This window comes from Rousettus aegyptiacus, unplaced genomic scaffold (assembly GCF_014176215.1).
Source record: "Rousettus aegyptiacus isolate mRouAeg1 unplaced genomic scaffold, mRouAeg1.p scaffold_m13_p_1, whole genome shotgun sequence".
NCBI classification, from domain to species: domain Eukaryota; kingdom Metazoa; phylum Chordata; class Mammalia; order Chiroptera; family Pteropodidae; genus Rousettus; species Rousettus aegyptiacus.
This window is the reverse complement of record NW_023416284.1, coordinates 95,942,983-95,963,537: the sequence shown is the minus strand read 5'-3', so window position 1 is coordinate 95,963,537 and position 20,555 is coordinate 95,942,983. Positions and strand designations below refer to the sequence as shown.

Below are 20,555 nucleotides of genomic sequence, written 5' to 3'. Positions count from 1 at the left end.
GAAGAGACTCTCCTGTCTCCATTGTATGTTTCTGGCTCTTTTGTTGCAAATTAGTTGTCCTTATACAGTGGGTTTTCTTCCTGGGTTCTCAGTTCTGCTCCATTGGTCTGTGTATCTATTCTTCTATCAATACCACACTGTTTTTATTACTATAGTTCTAAAGCATAGTTTGAAGTCCAGGAGGGCGATAACTCTGTCTTTGTTTTTGTTTGTTTGTTTGTTTTCCCTCAGGACTGCTTTGGTTATTCTGGGTCCTTTGTAGTTCTATACATTTTAGAATTTTTTGTTTTATTTTTGTAAAAAAAAAAAAATGCCATTGGGATTTTGACAGGGATTGCATTGAATCTGTAGATCACTCTGGGTAATATAGGCATTTTAACAACATTCGTTCATTCAATTTATAATCACAAAATAGCTTTTCATTTCTTTCAGCCTTCTTCAATTTCTTTCAACTATGTCTTATAGTTTTCATAGTACAGGTCTTTAATCTCCTTGGTAAAATTTATTCCTAGGTATTTTATCTTAAGTTTCGTTTTTAAATGAACACACAACAAAGATTGTGATTAAGTCATTTTGTGTGTGCTTGAATTAGGCATTTTATCTTGAGCATCTTTCTTTGCTTTTACCATCTCAACAGGCTCCTTATTGTCATTTCAGGTAGATCTTTTTGTCCTGTCAGGCACTGCTTCTGCTATTTTTCCCTCATCTTTCAGGTGTATTTATCAGATACATTTTCAAAGCTTGTTCCAAAAGCTTCTGTTTTTCTGTTGTCCAAGAGGTGAAATCTATGCATGGACTTTCAAATGGATCTATAGGTTGTATTGTTGGTTTGAGGCATTACTCCACATAGTATGTCATATTTTTGATGAGGCTTGAGTTTTGGGGACTCTTTTCTTTGCCAGTAACATCTTTGGCAGTTCTATTCACTCCAGAAGAAGAATGTGTGCTCATGTAATTGGATTGGTTATAACTTCCCATCTTGAATTTGTTCCAGCAAGGAAGATGTTCACAGCTTTAATTAGTAAGTGCAGATCTATCCCCTTCTAAACAAGTTTAACTGCCATTTCCACCTTTGACAGTTGATTTCTTTACATTCTTAGATGTTTGTCACATAAAGCCTTGCTTCCTCTTTCTTTTTCCTAATTTGCTCATTTATTTCTTCTGTTTTATCAGAGTGCTCATCCCTATTTCTTTTGTAGATCAAAATGTGTTTCATCTAAGTGTTGTAAGCAAGCTTTTTAACCTTCTCCATCTTAGTAGCAGAAAGGTGAGTCCAGGTCTTCCACAAATTTTGAAGTTTTTGCTGCCTTTCCTTTTTTTATTGTGATATAATTGACATATAAAATTATACTAATTTCAAGTGTACAACACAATGATTTGATATTGCCTTCCTTTTCAATGGCTTTTTTTCCCCCCTCAATATCTTTTTCTTTCTTTGCCAATAATGTTTGTCTAATTCCCTCTTCTTCTTTCTCCTTAGCTATCCAAGCAGTTTTTAATTCAGTGTGGCTCTGCAAAGCTCAGTAACCAGTATATGAAGACAACGAATAAACACTTCCAGGTGAAGCTTTCCTGGTGTGGTCATTTCTTTCAGACATAAAAAAAAAAAATCACTTTAATTTTCTACATACCTTTCCAGATAATAGAAAAGGGAGAAATACTTCCTTTCCCACCTCCATCCCTACTCGTTCTGAGACCTTAGTGCCAAAAACACTGGCAAGGACAGTCTAAAAAAAGAAAATTACAGGCTATCTCCTTTGTGAAGAGAGTTGCAAAAATCCTAAACAAAATTGTAGAAAAGTGAATTTGAGTTTTTAAAGAGATAAATATACCATGACCAAGATGAGTTTATCCAATGGATATTAGGATTCCTTCATTTTAGAAAACCTAAAAATGTCATCCATTGCATCAACAGACTGAGGAGAAAAACCTTATAAGCATCTCGAAAAATGTATGCAGAAAATTTTTTTCAAAATTTGTTCCAAAAGATTTTTGTTATTCACAACATCAAAATACATTAACTAGTACCAAAATGAGGAACAAAATTACCTTACTCTAATCAACAATGTATTGAAAAGCTACAAAAGCATCAGACTAAATGAGAAAATGTTAAAAACATTTTCTTTCCAAAAAAAAAAGGTTAAAATCAGATGCCAAGAAGGATGGTGGATTGAAAGATGTCTCCAGATCACTCCCCTTGAAACAACAATAAGCTTAACATCTAAAACTCCACAAAAAAAAACCACCCAACCTGCACACCAGCATGACTGAGCATGGGATCTTCACATAAGAACTACTACAGGTCAGAACCACGGGAGTTGGGCAGTAGAATAGGAGAAACAAAGAAGCTGCCTCTTGCAGCTGGAGATCCCCACAGGAAGAGGGGAAAGGGAAAAGGTATGGTGGGTTCCCTGAAGAGTACTGCCTGAGAGAGCTGTGAGCTCCACATATCAGTAGTGCCCTGGCATCAGAGCAGAAAGCAGAAAAGTGGGGACTGCAGAGAAGCAAAGCTAATTATTATCAGCTGCAGCTGCAAAATGCCAGGTTGAGCGATAGCCGTCATGTTCCAGCCCAGAGGGCACCTATCCCCATATCCTCCAAGACAACACCATGGAGCACCAGGGGAATCTAAGAAAACGCTACTGAAACTGTTGCTAACACTAATAGGGACTGAGACTGAGGGTAGCGAGTGTGATAGAATATGTATAAGTGAAAAAAAAAAAAGGCATTTTAAGACTTTATATAAAGCAGGGATCCAAGAGGATTAGAAGCCAAAAGAAAAATGCCTTCTTTGCAATTGGCTAAAGAAAGACATTTATATAATAAATCTTCTTTCTGGGGAGAAAAAGAAATCAGAATCCACTTCCACTAATGCCCAGACAGAGAAATAGTCCATTAAACACCATGAACAACCAAGGTGACAAGGTAGATCAGAAAGAAAGAGAAAAATCTCCATAAAATGAGCTTACAACATGAAAAGATGTGACTTAAATGACAGAGAATTCCAGATGGTACTTATGAAAAAATTCAGTGAGTTCTGAAACAAGTCATATCAACAATTTCAGAAATTTAAAAAACTAGATGAGCAGAATGAGTTCCTTAGCGAGGAGATCGAAATCCTCAAAAAGAACTTCTGGAGATGAAGAACACACTGCAAGTGCTGAGAAATGAAATAGCAAGCTTGGGAAATAGAGTCGACCAAATGGAGGAAAGGATCAGTGATATCGAAGACAGAAATCTAAACATAAATCAAAAGGAAGAAGAGAAAAATCGAAGAACAAAAAATAATGAAAGAGAAATACAAAGACTAGCTGATACCATCAGGAGAGGAAACCTAAGAATAATGGGAATACTTTAAGGGGAGGAAAAGGAACAGGGATTAGAAAGCATTTTCAAACAAACAGCTGACAAAAATTTTCCAAAACTAAGGAATGAGCTGGAGCTTGGAATTCAAGGAGGCAACCGAACACCCAATTATCTCACCCAAAAAGGCCTACTCCAAGACATATTGTATTAAAAATTATCAAAAATCAACAACAAAGACAGAATTCTCAGGGCAGCCAGGGAAAAGAAGATGGTAACTTATAAAGGAAAACTCGTTAGATTATCATCTGACTTCTCAGCACAAACCTTACAAGCCAGAAAGGAGTGGAATCAAATATTCAAACTAATAAATGAAAAGACCTACCAGCCAAGAATAATGTATTCAGCAAAGCTTTCCTTTAGATATGAAAAAGAAATCAAGGCCTTTCCAGACCTACAAAAATTGAGGGAATTCTCCACTATAAGGCCTGCATTACAGAAAATACTGAAAGGAGTTGGCTCACCTAAAACAAAATGACAAATAAATACATTACTGTGAATAAGCTGACTAGCAAGCAGACAGAAGCAGACTAGTGCAACCCTTATTAAGAACAAGACATTACAAGTTTAAACAATAAGAAAAGATTTGCTATCGCGAGGTAGTAATGAACATTAAGCATACATAAAGACAAATTGAGACAACAACAACATAAAAGAGGAGGATTCAAAGATCCAAATTCAAAAAGAGGAAAGGAGATAAGGCACACACAGAAGGACGACTGCATATATAACTATATATAACTTTCTTTTAAATATTTGTAATGGTAACCACAAGCCAAAGATTTAGAACTGAAGTATACAACATAAAACAAGAAGGACCAGAGGGAAAATCCACAAAACCAAACTAAAAAACACATAAATAAATAAATAAATAAATAGATAGATAAATAAATAAATAAAAATAAAATAAATAAAATGAAAAACATAAAAGAAAAAACATAAATAAATAAATAAACAAACATAAAATAAAATAAAATAATAAAAACAAAAACACAAGAACAAAGAAGCAATGGAAACATTGAACTACCAGAAAGCAAAAGATGAAATGCCTATAGGAAAACTTCCATTTTCAATAATCACTCTAAATGTAATTGGACTGAACTCACCATAAAAAAGCACAGAGTTACAGATTGGATCAAAAAACAACACACAACCATATGCCACTTCCAGGAGACACATCTCAGCTCCAAAGACAAATACAGACTCAAAGTGAAAGGGTAGAAAATGATATTTCAAGCAGATGGCATTCAGAGAAAAGCAGGAGTAGTGATACTAATATCAGACAAAACAGAATTCAAAATTAAAAAGGTAAAGAAAGATACTGAGGAATACTTCATACTGATTAAGGGAATCATACACCAAGAACATAACACTTATTGATATCTATGCTTCCAATCAGGGAGCCCTGAAATATAAAAAGCAACAGAACTAAAGGGAGAAACAGATCAAAACACTGTCGGATATGGAAAGATTATCCAAACAGAAAATCAATAAGGAAATAATATCCTTAAATGGCACATTAGACCAACTGGATATAATCGACATTTATAGAGCCTTTCATCCCAAAACAGCTGTTTATATATTCTTCTCTAGTGCACATGGAACATTCTCAAGGATCGACCATATAGTGGGACACAGAAATAGCCTCAACAAATATAAGATGGTTGAAATTATACCAACCATGTTCTCTGATCATAATGCTTTGAAGCTGGAAATCAACTGTAAAAAGAAAGTAGAAAGAACCACAAATACATGGAGATTAAACAACATATTATTGAATAACTGGGTCAGAGAAGAAATAAAAGAGAGACCAAGAAATACATAGAAACAATGATAATAATAATACAACATATCAAAACTTTTGGGATTTGGCAAAAGCGGGCATAAGAGGAAAGTTCATATCATTACAGGCTTATCTCAAAAAACAAAACAAAACAAAACAAGAACGAGCCCAAATAAACGACCTAACGCTTCAACTTAAAAAACTAGAAAAGGATGAACAAATTAAGCATAAAGTCAGCAGTAGGAAAGAAATGACCAAAATTAGAGAACTAAATAAAATTGAAAACAACAACAACTACAAAAAAAAATAGAAAAAATAAATGCAACAAAGACCTAGTTCTCTGAGAAGGTTAATAAAATTGACAAATCCCTGGCTAGACTCACTAAAGAAAAAAGAGAAAGGCCACAAATAAACAAAATTAGGGAGGAAAGAGGAGAAATAATGATCGTCGCCACAGAAATACAAAGGGTCATACAAGAATACTATAAAAAAAGCATATAACACAAAATTTAATAACCTAGAAGAAATGGATTAGTACTTAGAAATTTACAATCTTCCTAGACTGAATCAAGCAGAACTGGAAAATCTAAAAATACCAATCAGCAGTTTGGAAATGGAAACAATCATTTAAAAACTACCAAAAAGTAAAAATCCAGGACCAGGTGGCTTCACCAGTGAATTCTACCAAACATTCAAAGAAGATCGAATATCTGTCCTCCTCAAACTCTTCCAAAAAACCAAAGAGAGGGCAATACATCCTGACTCCTTTTATGAGGTCAATATTACTGAACTCACTGAAACCTGGTAAAGATAACACACACAAAAAGGAAATTACAGATCAATCTCTCTCATGAACACAGATCAAAAATCCTAAATAAGATACTAGTGAACCGATATAGCAATATATTAAAAAGATTTTACACCACGATCAAGTGGACTTCATCCCAGGGGCACAGGTAGGTTCAACATAAACAAATCAATTAATGTGATACACCACATAATCAAATTAATAAATGAGAACCATACGATCACATCAATAGATGCAGAAAAAGCTTTTGACAAGATACAGCATCGATTTGTGATCAAAACACTTAACAAAATCAGTATAGAAGGAAAGTACCTTAACATAATAAAGGCAATATAAGACAAATCCTCAGTCAACATTACACTTAATGGTGAAAAACTAGGAACTTTTCCTCTAAGATCAGGAACAAGACAAGGCTGTCCACTATGGCCACTGTTATTCAGTATAACTCTGGAGGTCCTAGCAAATGCAATCAGGCAAGAGACAAAATCATTGTTCAAAAAATCCATAGCATTCCTATACTCTAAAAATAAAGTGTCAGAAAAAGAAGTGGAAAGCAATAATTCCTTTTGCACTTGAAAATCCATATCCAAAAAGATGTTGCACACCGATGTTCATAGCAGCATTATTCACAGTGGCCAGGACATGGAAGCAACTGAAGTGCCCTACGATAGAAGATTGGCTAAAGAAGCTGTGGCACATATATACAATGGAATAAGAACAGATGAAATACTGCCATTTGCGGCAACATGGATGGACCTCAAGATAATCATGCTAAGCAAAATAAGCCAGACAGAAAAAGTTAAAAAACACATGATATCGCTTATATGTGGGATATAAACCTAAAAGCAACAAATGAACAGGACAAACAAATAGAGACTCATGGACATGAACAATAGACTAGTGGTTACCAGAGGGTATGGGTCGGGGGAGGTAGATGGGGTAAAAGGGATCAAATATGTGGTGACAGAAAAAAATCTAACTAACAATGAATATTCAGTACAGTATACATATGCCTTACTGTTGAATTATACACCTGAAACTTCCTGGATTTTGTTAACCAATGTCGCCATAATATAAACACACACGCACACATATATATATAAAGATACTGAAAAAAAATCAGATACCAACTGTCACCATGTTATCTAAGGATATAGGACAGTCCTAGTCACTGCAAAAAAAGCAAGAACGTGAGCTGGAATACGAAATAGAACACAGTAGGTGTCTAATAAAGGCAGCCATGGAGAAGATGAGGACTGAATTACACCCTAAAAGAAGAACTAATTATAAAGGAAAGTAGAGTATTTTAATGAAGTTTTTTTTATATTCTCATGCTACTCTATACAATGTTTTATCAAAATTTACATGCTTTGTGTATGAACAAAGTAAACAAACTTGGGCTAGGTGATGAAATCTACTTTATGAAAATAAAAATACTTATACAAACCTGAATTTTCTTGAGTACAAGTGGCGTTTCCTGATCCCATACATGGTTAATTCCTCCATCAGTAATATAGGCTTTACATGCTGTCACCATCTGATTTGTTACCTAAAATAAATACAAGTCCAAAATAACTACAAAGAGAAAAAATAATTCGAGAAAAATTTTAACACAAGCATAAAAATGATAAAATAGTAATCTTATAGAATAAATTAATCACAGCATATAAAACACAAAGAAATATACATTCTAGTCAAAGCAAACAAACAAAAAAACCAATGTCACATTTACCTATAGCATTTAAGTCAATGTAACTGGGGCCATAAATTTCAAAGTGAAATATATTTTCCACTTGTCTATTTCTCATCCAATTAGATCCTGATCTAGCCTAAGTGTGATTCTTCACCATCCTTCCACATGCAAGCTTAATATAAAGTTAACCACTTTTCACATCCTCCAAAATAATGAAAAAAGTCAAGATAGCTATTTAAATGGTTTGGAGGTTAAATCAAGATGACAGCCTGACATGAAGAAATTTTGGAGAGTTCTTAAAATATGGAAAACATATGGTATTGAATCTACAGAAAAAAAATAATAATAATTAGGACTAGGGAAAACCAGAACTCAGTTCTGGAGAAGGTTACTGTGAAGGTAGACAGTTATGAGAAATTTTCAAAGTGGGAGACAACGTGAGGGGACCCTCAATTGTAACCTGAACACTGAATGTGGAACAACTTATATAGCAGGCAAAAGTGACATATGGTGAAAGGACAAAGTTGTAAATGTGCACCACAGTCTTAGAGAGGTGTGGCTGGCTGTTCCCAGATAGCTACTACACACCAGGAGGACATATCAAAGAAAATGCTATTCACGTTCCCCTTCCAACGTAAAGTCCCAAACCTTCTCCCACAAGAGACAGACTAGAATAAACACAACACAGAGACAAATTAGGAATTTCAAATACAAAGATGGCCAGACAACCAGGAATCACCAAGCAATTGAAGAAAACGCATATGATAACAAAGGCAGTAAATTCAACAAAGGCAGAAAATATAGAACATATGTAAAATATTTTAAAATATCTTTTATTAACTAGTTCAAGAGAGAGAGATAGGAGGATTTTATATCATGAAAACAACTACAGAACTTGGAAAATGAAATTTTATTGTCAAAATATTTTAAATCTACTGATGGCTTTTCACAAAGATAGTGCCAAAAGCAAAGAAGGAAGACCCTGTCCCTCTCAAAGCAAAAGCAAAAGCTTTGAAGGCATAGAAAGCCATGCTGAAAGGTGTCCAGAGCAACAATGAAAAGAAGCTATGCATGTCGACCTCCTCCAGACAGCCCAAGATACCATTCTACAAGGGCAATCCAAAATCCTGATCAGGACTGATAGAGAGAAGAGGCATATGTTCCACTAGCTCCCGACTAGGGTGCTTTGGATGTTGCCAACAAAATTGGGATCATCTAAACTGAGTCCGGTTGGCTAATTCTAAATATAAAAATTTTTCACTGTAAAAAAATAAATCTATTGATGGACTGACCATTAATTGGTACATAAATGAAGAACAAATAAGTGAGCTGAAAGGACAAAGATGAACCAAAAAAAAAAAAAAGTTAAAAGAAATGAAAGTTAAATTCAATCAGCAGGAATAAACTGAACGGGTGAGTAAGGAAAAATCAAAGGCAAAAGGGATATCTTCCCAGGAATGAAGAGAGACAAAAGTCTTTGGATTGAAACAGCCCAGCAAGTACAGAACAAGATAAATGTAAAAAGAATCACATCACTTGAAATTTTAGATATCCGAAGATAAAGGAAAAAATCCTAAAATCTTCCTGGAAGAATACAAAGGAAAAACAATCAGATTAGCACTAAATTTCTCATTAAAAATTCTGGAGAGCAGACAACGGTATCTTCAAAGGTGCCAGAAAAAATTACATTAAACTTAGATCCCAGTTAAACTAATATTTGAGTGGTAGGACAAAATGAAGCTGTTTTCAGACATGTGGGAGTTCAGGAGGTCCACCACACACAGACCATCTCTGAAAGAACTACTTGAGAATATTTTTCAGCAAAAGAAGTAATGAATCCAAGACGGAAAAAGATGTGAAAATCACAAAATAGAAGTGATCGAACAAACTAGCGCTATTTAGATTTTAGTCTGAACACTTGTTGATTTATAGTGTTGAAAAATACTTACATTAATACGGAACTAGAAATCTCAATGTGAGACATTAACAACAAAAAGGAGGGAAACAAGGGACAGGGATGAATTCTAAGGTTCTTGCCTTATTTAGGACATAGGTAATGATTAAATCTAACCTTTGATTTAAAAAAAAAGAGTTGAAATGAGACTGTTACTTTATATACTTATGTTCTGCTTGAATCATTTACAAAGAAATTCAATTACTATGTTTCTTGGATGATTTTTCAAATTATTTGAAATCATTAACCATACGGCACTATTGGGACAGATTTTACAAAAACTACAGCACTGGTGGCAAATAGCTAAAGAAGCATTATTAACAGAAGGCATAGTTCTTAGCTCTTGAAAAAAACTATTTGGAATGGATAATTATAAAGTCACCAGCTACATTTAAATAAAAAACCTGAGAGCCTACCTCCGACAAGGAAAAAAGTACCCCTTCAATTAAGTGCAACTAACTCATCAACACCTCTTTTCTTGTCTACTGGAAGTATGAAAATCCAGAACTATAACAGAGACTCAAACTTCCCATTTCTCTTTGTGGTGCAAAGGAAAAGCATTGTTCACTTTTTCACAGAATTCCTGTGACTTCTTCCCTTGAAAACTTACCTTGATAAACAATGAGGTCATTCTCTCTGAGGTATTATAATACCTTGACACACTGTGAATCATTCTAATGGCATTAATCAAATTTTGTATTCCATGTGCCATGGAAACCTAAAATTGAAATGTAGTAAGTGAATTCCATTATATATTTATAGGTTTAATAAATAATATCTCATAATATTCAAATCTCTAAATATACATAAAATAGTATGACATTTTCAGCTTGAAGTCAAATTTTACTAAATGCAGTGTGACATCCTAGAGCGGATCCTGAAACAGGAAAAAGACATCAGTTTTGACAAATATGCCAAAGTAATTCAAGGTGTTAACAGGAGAAACCAGGTGAGGAAAATTTGGTACTACTATTGCTTAAAAGTTTATTTAAAAATAAAATTTTAGAGGTGAAATTGATATTAGGGATTTATAGTTTAAGCTTTTTTTGTTGTTGTTTTTAAAACTTTTTAAATTGAATTTGTTGGGGTGACATTAATAAAATTATATAGGTTTCAAATATACAATTCAATAACACATCATCCAAATACTGCATTGTGTGTTCACCACCCTAAGTCAAATCTCCTTCTGTCATTATATTTGACTCCCTTTACTCTTTTCTACCTTCCTCCCTCCCCCATTTCCCTCTGGTAACCACTAAACTGCTGTCTGTGTCTGTGAGTCTTTGTCTTCTTCATTCGTTGCTTTCAGTTTTATATCCCACATATGAGTGAAGTCATATGGTTCTCAACTTTTTCTGTCTGATTTATTTCGCTTGGCATAATAATCTCAAAATCTATCCATGTCGTCACAAATGGCAGTATTTCATCTTTTCTTATGGCTGAGTAATATTCCATTGTATATCTGTACCACATCTTCTTTCAAGAAAACAAGCTATTCTTTTTGAAGATGAAGAAACTGATATCTCAATGGGTAGAGTGACTTATTTATAATCAGGAAGCTAGTGAAAAACAGAGATTAGACCAGAACTTATTTCCACTTATTCAATTCATCTTCCAGCAGACCTACCAAATGCCACTAGGTTCTGAAAATATTGCACAAAATCCAAACATCAGGAATAAAAAAAAAAAAGCATCACTAATGTATAGTGAATGCTTACTATGTGCCAAGCACTAAGTCACATATTATCTTAATTTATGCTGACAATGATCATTTAAGGTAGGTTTCATTTCATCAGAGCTAATCACTAATTGCAAGACTGCACTATTATTTTATGTGATACTGAGAAAGGAAAAGAATGCCCAAGATAGAGCGTCTCACTTCTACATAAAACTAAACCACCAGTGGGCAACACTCCCTCTGTAAGGGTAAGCATGAAATAAAGGTGTCCTGAAGAAAACAATAGGAACAAAATTTAAATGTCCCAATCCCATTCCTTGGGGAGAGAGGGAAAACAAATTCCCCTGAGAATCTGTACCACAAACTGTTACACATTCACTGCAGTCTGAATTCACACCATGGTACTAAAAATAAAACAGAACAATCACCACCCCTCAAGGAGAAAACTAGTAATCTAAGATGGTGTCAAATCACAGCCACAATGATTCATAAAACTTGACTAACTATAAGATGTGGTCTGAGTACAGAGGTGTTAAAATGTGTGTAGGGGGGGGAGTGTGTTTTAGGACTTATAAAATAAAATATTATTATTATTTCCATTTTGCACATGAGAAAATAGAGAAGTAGGAAAATTAAATATCTTGTCCAAGGTCCCACAACTGTAACATAACCACAGCTATGTGCCTGAGATTTTGATATCCTGCTTTTTACCCATGATACAAATCACAATGGAAGAACAGATAAGGCCAATGGCATTTCCCTCATCAAGAGCATGCCTTTCAATTGCTAGGACAATAAAAAAAAAAAAAACATATAAAAGATGTTTTAAATGGCAATGGAATAAATAAAACCAGGACAAACAACTACCGATTCAAGTACTATATGTCCTGAGGTATGAGGAATAACTATTACATAATCAAATCAATCCTATGTAGCTTATGGACATTAACATCATTACTTCGTAGTTTACCTTGTATGTCAGAATTCATATTATATGTGTTACCTGTAGATTAAAAAAGAGTCTAATAAAAACATGCCCAGAAAGTCTCTGCTACCCTCAATAAGACAAGTCTACAAATTACTCCTAATTCTGATGAAGAAGTCTCAGGAACCAAATGGTTCCATCAAGAAAATGACCTTCATCTGAATTTTAAACATCATTATTTACAGTAATAGCTCACTGAGTGCACAGTTCTTACCTATCTACACACAGTGTTCAGACACTTTATATGTAAAATATATAATAGTAGATACATCCAAAGTGCAATACCAGAATGATAAAATGAAACATTAAACATAAAATTCATAAAATTTATTGAGAAATGGAAGCATGAGTCCTCTGCTCTTTTCCTGCTCAAATAACAGTTACAAACTAAACAGCAGTTGCTGGTTGCTTTTAATAAGAAGGAAATGAGAAAAAAAAAGAATTCATGAAACTATAGAAATAGAGGTGTTATGGGGAGGAAAAAATTATATGATTCAATACTATTAATATTTCTCTAATTGCAAAAGATAATGTTTGGAATATTCCTACATTAGAGAATGTGAAAAGCTCAATAATAAAATAATTATAGTAGTAGTTGATGATGATGATGATGATGATAATGATAATGATGATGATGATGATGATGATGATGATGTACATCTGTGGCTAGAACAATTAAAGTTTTATAAATTACTAGGATAAAAACACCAGAACCAAAAGATTTCAAAATTATGTGAATTTAAGCAAGTCTTTTGAACCAAGAAGTTGAAATTAGTGTATCTTAAAATTTAAAGGTCCTGAGAACAATGAAAAACACTGTCTCTTTCTTCCTAGTTTACTTTTTATCACGAAAAGCTTTAAATGTGTAAAAAAGTGAATAGTATAATGACTACCAATATAAGTCACCAAATTTGACAAATGTTAACATTTGCTATATTTGCTTCATCTACTATATTTTTACATCAAGAGCTAGCTGTAAGTAGTTCTTCTAGAGTAGGCATAAGGTATATGTGCATTTAATAGTTGCTTCTTCAACTCTTGTGAGGAACCCCAAATGCCTGTGACATGGGATAATTCTAATTTTTCTTAGACACAAATTTTAATTGTACATGTTATAAAGCTTGAGAATCAAGTTATTGAGCTAGAGAGAGCCAAGCAACACCCTTATTTCTCTATTACCATAAATGTGGGGTTTTTTACTCATGGTCATATATATAGAAACACCTAAGAAGTGATATAAAATGTTCCTATGTGACACAGGTTTTTAAAAGTTTCCCAACAGAAATCCAGGTGTTGTCCTCAGGGCAAAAGTGAACAGAGAATTAAGTTAAACAAAATTATAATTCTTCTTCATAAATAACAATAATAAATTGTAAATAAATTAAAGCACATCATCTCTTTGTGGAATCAATAAAAAGACTACTTTGAAAAGTCTTCTTCTCTCTCATGGTACTTCCTGGTGGATGGTGTATTCTCACATGGCAGTAAGAACTGTACCTTCCCAGGACTCTCAACCCCATATCTTTCCCTCCTCACGCACATTAATCTCCTTGGCTACCAATGCCCTCTAGGAACAGGTATGAACTGCCCCTACATATCCCTCTTCCCCAAATCTAAGTGATATGGAATATAGAAACTCCCCTTTCTCAGCTTCTAGAATGAAGCCAGCATTTACCCTACCCCAAAAAGGTTGGTCAACCTTGCCATATGGCCAATGATGTCATTTATATGACTATCTCTTTAACAATTAGAATGGAGAATGCTGAACATGTGTATCAGACATTGATATACATTATTTTGAGAGCATTTTAGTTTAGAAAATACCTTGAAGCAGCAGCATAGTGAAATGGGAAAATATACAACCCATAATGCCAAAGAGAGTTGGGTTCAGATTCAGTCCCATCACTTATAGCTGTAGAAATGCTCAAGTTCAGTTTCCTAATCTTAAAAATGAAGACTGTTGTGAATTTAGAAAATATTTGAGAATGCCTACAATGCCTATAGAAGGCCAGAGTTCTCAAGACTGTGGACATCTTTAAAAATACAACTACCCTAAGTTCTCAAGAAGTACTAGTTTCCTTGACTTCCCCTCCCCTCTCTATCTAAAGAAAGGATAGTTTTCATAAGTATATACGAAACATTATGAAATGTTTTCGTAAGTATATATAAAACATTATGAAATGTCAGATAATTTATGAATCGAAAACTAACACAAATTTTAGAAAAGTAAAAGCAAATGGTAGTGCTAATATTTTCTTTAAAGAAGCTCTATAGAAATACTATGAGGAAAGTAGGTTAGAAACTAGAAGATGAGTTTTATCTTGCATCACTCACTGATTAGCTGAGTGATGTTGGCAAAGCCACTATGTCATCACAAGTTCTGGTTTCCTAACTGTAAAGTGAGAATATCTACCATGTAGGCAGCCTTTAAAATGACCACCAATGATGTTCACCCTCATGGTACTCACACTTTTATATAATCCCCTTCCTCTGAGTGTGCACTGACTTTCTGACTTGCTTCTAAAGAATAAAACGCAACCAAAGTGATGGAATGTCACTTGTGAGAAACTAATATACTTATCTTGTTTAATTAACAGATGAAATCATACTTACAATAATGCTGTATATTTAAGTGTGGGTTAAAATAATAAATAGAGTTTTAATTCATTCTAAATACAAAATAGGGAAATAGATCTTTTAAATAATTTTTCTGCAGTGTGAGTTTTTCCCAATACACACATATAGAGTTATTTTTAAATGCAGTAACTTTTTAATCTACATTTTTAAAGCATACTTACTAGATCATAGTTATAGAGAGGTTGACATACTTTTTCTAGTGTGTACAAATATCTGACATTATCTTTTGATTCATTTGCTGTGTCTGTGATTCTTGCATCCAAATCACGCCAATTCTAAGAAAAAAAAACGTATTAAAATAAGGTTTTTTTAATCAATTTTTTATTTTTTTAATTTTTTTAAATTTATTTTTTATAGTGACATTGGTTAATGAGTACATGAGTACAGCTGAAACTTATTGGACCAATAAGTTTCCAATGTCACCATAAAAAATAAATTTAAAAAAATTCTATGAAACATCCAAATATATCAGTGTGCTGAAGTTTACTCAAATAATTCAAGCTGTGACACCTAATCACACTCATACTAAAATGGTAGGTACTTAAAGATGATTGATATATCTTTTTCTTATATTATTTAAGACTGAAAGTTATTATAAACACCTTAAATGATTTACTAAACTGAAGATGCATTCTGTTTGTAACTAACATCCTGTCTGTAGGCTTAAACTGAATCTGCTTCAACCTTGAGTGACTTTTCTAGGTTAGATATTTGTGAAGTTACATTATTCTGGGTCTTCAAGAATGGGTCAAGTTATTAAAAAAAAAAAAAACATTATTCCATGAAAATATTCCTATTAGCTAAGTGAACTTTTCATATCCAGTGAGAACGTGTAGAGATGCTCAGGGAACATGGCGGACTGCCTCATCGAACATATACAACAACCTATTGTTGCAGTAAGAAAGATCTCATAGAATCGGTACTAAATGACATCCAAATTTTTTTACGTGGAGGAAAGATATAAAAAGCCAATTCACAGAAGAAGTACAAATAGTCAACAAACTTTACAAGATGAACAACTTCACTATTAATAAGGAAAGGCAAATACAAGCCATTTTTCACATGTCCGATTGACAAAAAAATAATTCATTGACAATAAGTATTGACAAATTTTGGAATATACACCCAAGGGAAATACTTACATGTATGCATATAGAAGCTTTAACTGCAGCAATGTTTGTGAACACATAGAAAAGAAATAGTTTTCCTCAAGAAGTTAAACATAGAGTTAGCATTTGTCCCTGAAACTCTACTCCTCGGCATATACCCAAGAAAAATGACATCATGCCTCCACACAAAAACTTGTGCAAGAATGTTCATAGAAGCATTTTTCACAATAACCAAAAAGTAGAAACAACCCACATGTCCATAAACTGATAAAAAAATATATATATGGTATTATCTATTCAGTGGAATATTTATTATTCAGTTTTGAAAAATAATGAAGTATTGATACATGCTACAATGTGGATAAACCTTGAAAACAATATGTTAAGTGAAAGAAGACAGTAACAAAACACCACATATTATACGATTTCATTTATACAAAATGTCCAAAATAGGTAAATATATAGAGATAAAAAGTATATTGGTGGTTACTTAGGCCTGAGGTCAGGGGCAGGAAATGAGTAAAGATCGGAGATAACAGCTAAAGTGTATGGGGTTTCTTTTTTAAGTTATGAAAATGTTTTAAAATGATTGTGATGATGGCTGCACAACATTGTGAATATACTAAAAACAATTGAATTATACACTTTAAACGAAAGAAAAAATAAATAGTACCTGAGTTATATCTCACGACCATTGAAAGAAAAGAAAGGAAACAATCAGACTATCTATAAACTGGAAAATGATTAGACAAAACCTGGTACATTAACATTTTGGAAAGCTACACAGCTCGATCTGACATGCAGAGCTCTCCAAGATATGCCAGTGGGAGGAGACAGAGTTGAAGAATACAGTATGACACTATGTAAGTAATAAAAAATTAGAAATACAAAACAAAACTATGTAATTTCATATGTACTTGGTGTACGTTTATATAAATGGCGCAGAAGATGTATTTTTAAAAAAACAAATAGAGAACTGTGGTTGTCTCTATGTGCTTATCATTCAGAAACAGGAGTTATGGTGTGGGAGGATATATAATTAAGAAAGACTTGTTTTACCTGTACTGTTTAAATTTTTTACAAAAAATAAGAGAATTCACACATTATTTGTTTTATTTACATGAGAAATTAATGTTTTTTTAAATCTTAAATAAAAATATATATAAAAATAAATGTTATAAAGAATAAACAAAAGGAATTGAACCTGGAAAGAATCAAGCCAAACTGTTAATAAAGATGACCTCTAGGAAAGGAGGTGGAATAGTGGGAATGAGATGTATGATGAGAGGGCATTCTGGCTTTTGATTTTCTACAAAGTTCTTTACTTCAATGAACCTTTATTGATTTATAATTTCAAAAACAATTTAAAAATAAATGGCAATCACCCTACAGTAGTATTGTCAAAATTGATGTGCAAAATATTGAGAACTAAAATGTTTTCATTTCTCTACTCCCTTTTCCTCTTCTGAAAATAACTGTAGTATATGAGAAAGCTTTACTCAAAGTCTCACACTTGTCCAAACACATGATTTTGGAATATGAAGCAAAGAAACAGTTCAGGAAGTGTAATTTTACAGTCGGTTGCTCTGAAGTATGCCAAACTTTAAAATGCAAGGCCTTTACCTTTAACAGTTTGGAGTGTGCAATATTAAGCACATTTATGACAGCCTTACAACTTGGTCCTTTAATCTGTTCAATAATATAATTGAATTTGGCTGACATGCGTTTCCAGTGTTCCAATTCAGTCAGTGGACCTGAATCATCAGCTTCTTTTCTCATCTGCTCACTCTCAATAAGTACCTGCAATCAAAAAATTCACAGAATATAGATATGTTACTTCCTTGTTAAAAGCTCATTACTTTCATATTTCCAAAGGAAGCTAAAAGTGTAAATAACATTCAATACTGAATAATGTTAAAAGTTATTAGCAAAGACTAGAAGGGAACTTCTTTAACATGATAAATAGTACCTCTCTACCAAAAATCTATAGCAAAAGTACTTAAAGATAAAATTTTAGAAAATATCACTTCAAAACCAAGGACAAGACTTGTTTACCACTACCACCACCCACTTCTGTTCAACCTGGTAACAGAGGTCCCAGAACAAGACATATAAACAAAAGAATTCCAATAAGAATTGGAAATGACAAAACAAAGATGAGAAAATCACAGATAATATCATTGGCCAGAATCTAAATTCAAGAATACTTAAAGACAAACTTTTACAATTAATAAAGTGAACAATTCAGTAGGTTGCTGGATGTATACATAAATATTGGTAATTAGCATTTCCTTACAAGCCATCTAACAATCTAAAAATGTAATTATAAAAGATAACATTTGCTATAACAAACAATAATAATGATATCTAGAGATTAACAAAAAATGTGCAAGATCTTTTTGCAGAAAATTAGAAAATTTAGTTTCAGCACATAAAAGAAGACTTAAATAAATGGAGAACTATCATGTTCATGGATCGAAAAATTCAATTATATAAAGATGGTATTTTTCTCTAAATTAATGTATACATTCAATGAAATTTCAATCAAAATCTCAACAAGGTTTTTGATGATACTTGACAATCTAGTCTTAAAATTAATTTGGAAGAACAATTAATCAGAAATAATCAATGAAATTTTAAAGAAAAATACAGAAAGGGATGTTCTGTACCATATGTCGATTTAGTAAAAAGCCACAGAAATTAAAGCAGCCTGGTACAAGTACAAAAAAAATAATAATAATAAGTAGGCCAGGGGATAGAAAAAGAGTTCCGGAAACTTTGAATATTAGAGGTGATGTTACAAATTAGTTTGGAAAGAATGGACTATTAAATAAACAGTTCGGGGATAACTTAGATTCCTACTTCACATTACCCTCACAGAATAATAATTCCAGGTGAGCTAAAAGCCTAATGTTAAAAACAAAATGGTAAAACTTTTAAAGGAAATATTGGAGATGAGGGTAAAACTATAAAGAAAAGCATGGAACTGAATATCATAATGGTCAAGAAATGGTTAACACTGGAAGGAAGAAAAGGGAGTTAAAAATGGGAAGAGAAAAATAGGGGGATTGTAAGGTGCTGGCAATGTTCTACTTCTTAACTTGTGCAAAGATTACACGGGTGTTCATTTTGCAGCAATTTGTTTATTTTATGGCATTCATTTTTGTATATTTCACTATTTAAATAAGTAATAGAGTATCTTCATAACACTGGAGTAGAAAAGGATTTCCTAAATAAAATACAAAAAGCAAAAGTTCCTAGTCATTGGAGGTAGCTAAATTGAGGCTGGATCACTGCTTGTAACTAACATATTTACGTTAAAATGTAAAACTTTCACATGACTAAAGATGGGATACCAAGTGAAAAAATGCCAAGACACAGTGTGAACCAAGACAGGATTAACATTCAAAATATATTATTTAAATACTAATAATTTAGTAAGATATCATCAAGCAATCTGAAATATAACTAAGTAAAGGATATGAACAGGCAATTCAATGAAGAGGAAACACAGACAGCCATTAAACATGCTCAGAGACCTCAACTGTATTCAGAGTAATGCAAAATAATTCAAGATACTATTTCACATCCAATATACTGGCAACAATTAAAAAATCTGACAATACCAGGTGTAATGACAGATTTGAAGAAATGGGAACTTTCATATGCTTCTGTAAAAAAATGTTACTATAACAACTATTTGGAGAGCTTTACAATACCCAGTAAAAGATCCACGTACTACTGCTTTCAGCAATTCTACTGGAAAACTCTCGAGCGTGGGCTCAAAAACAAAGGTATTCATTAAATCTATATGACTATTGTTTGTAATAGCAAAAAAAAAAAAAAAAGAAGTAGAAACAACTATCTTTCTGGGAATGGATGAATAAACTTTTCTACCTCATTAAACAAAAGATATTAGATATCATTTAAATGTCTGCTAGATGTTTGAACATCTATATAATAAACTAATTTCTTTGTAGAGGAATACCGGACAGTGGCTAAGTTAATCAATTAAATTTATTTGTACCAACATGAATGAAAGAGAATGTTAATGTTAAATGAGAAAAAAAAACTGTAAAAGGATCTTTAATGATATTACACTATTTATGGAAAGTTTTAAACACGAATACATAATATATATATAACTTATTTATATATGAAATACAAAGCTTATAAATTTGATGCAATAAAAATGTAAAACTTTCAAGAGAATGGGAGGAGACAAAAACATCAGGATAGTGATAATATAGAGAGAGGAAGAGAAAAGGATTAGAGGCTTTAGCAAAAACAAAAAAGATCTGAAGCAAATAAGGAAAACAGTATCTGTTTAATCTTCTCAGTTATAGAGGTGTTCATTATATTATTTTCTGTACTTTTTTAATGCTTACAATTTACATAACTTAAACTGTGACAGAATTTTTAAGAATATAAATAAGGTAAAACACATAGTTGATTTTTCAGATCTATGAAGGTTCTACCTTTAATTCATGAAACGCTTTTAATTTTAACCATGGTTTATCCAATCATCTATCGTTGGACACTTAG

The 20,555-nt window shown here is 32.8% G+C and overlaps 1 protein-coding gene across 7 annotated transcripts in view; it reads right to left on the bottom strand.

The window, feature by feature from the left end:
* Positions 1 to 20,555, bottom strand: part of DNAH8 (dynein axonemal heavy chain 8) — a 304,884-nt gene that overhangs the window by 264,009 nt on the left and 20,320 nt on the right. For all 7 annotated transcript variants that reach the window (XM_036217561.1, XM_036217559.1, XM_036217568.1 and 4 more), the window contains 4 exons: positions 17,634 to 17,810; positions 15,063 to 15,176; positions 10,212 to 10,319; positions 7,402 to 7,503 (listed from right to left, as the gene is read on the bottom strand). In XM_036217561.1, the coding sequence (XP_036073454.1) occupies positions 7,402 to 7,503; positions 10,212 to 10,319; positions 15,063 to 15,176; positions 17,634 to 17,810 (501 nt within the window). The remainder of the gene's footprint in view (positions 1 to 7,401; positions 7,504 to 10,211; positions 10,320 to 15,062; positions 15,177 to 17,633; positions 17,811 to 20,555) is intronic.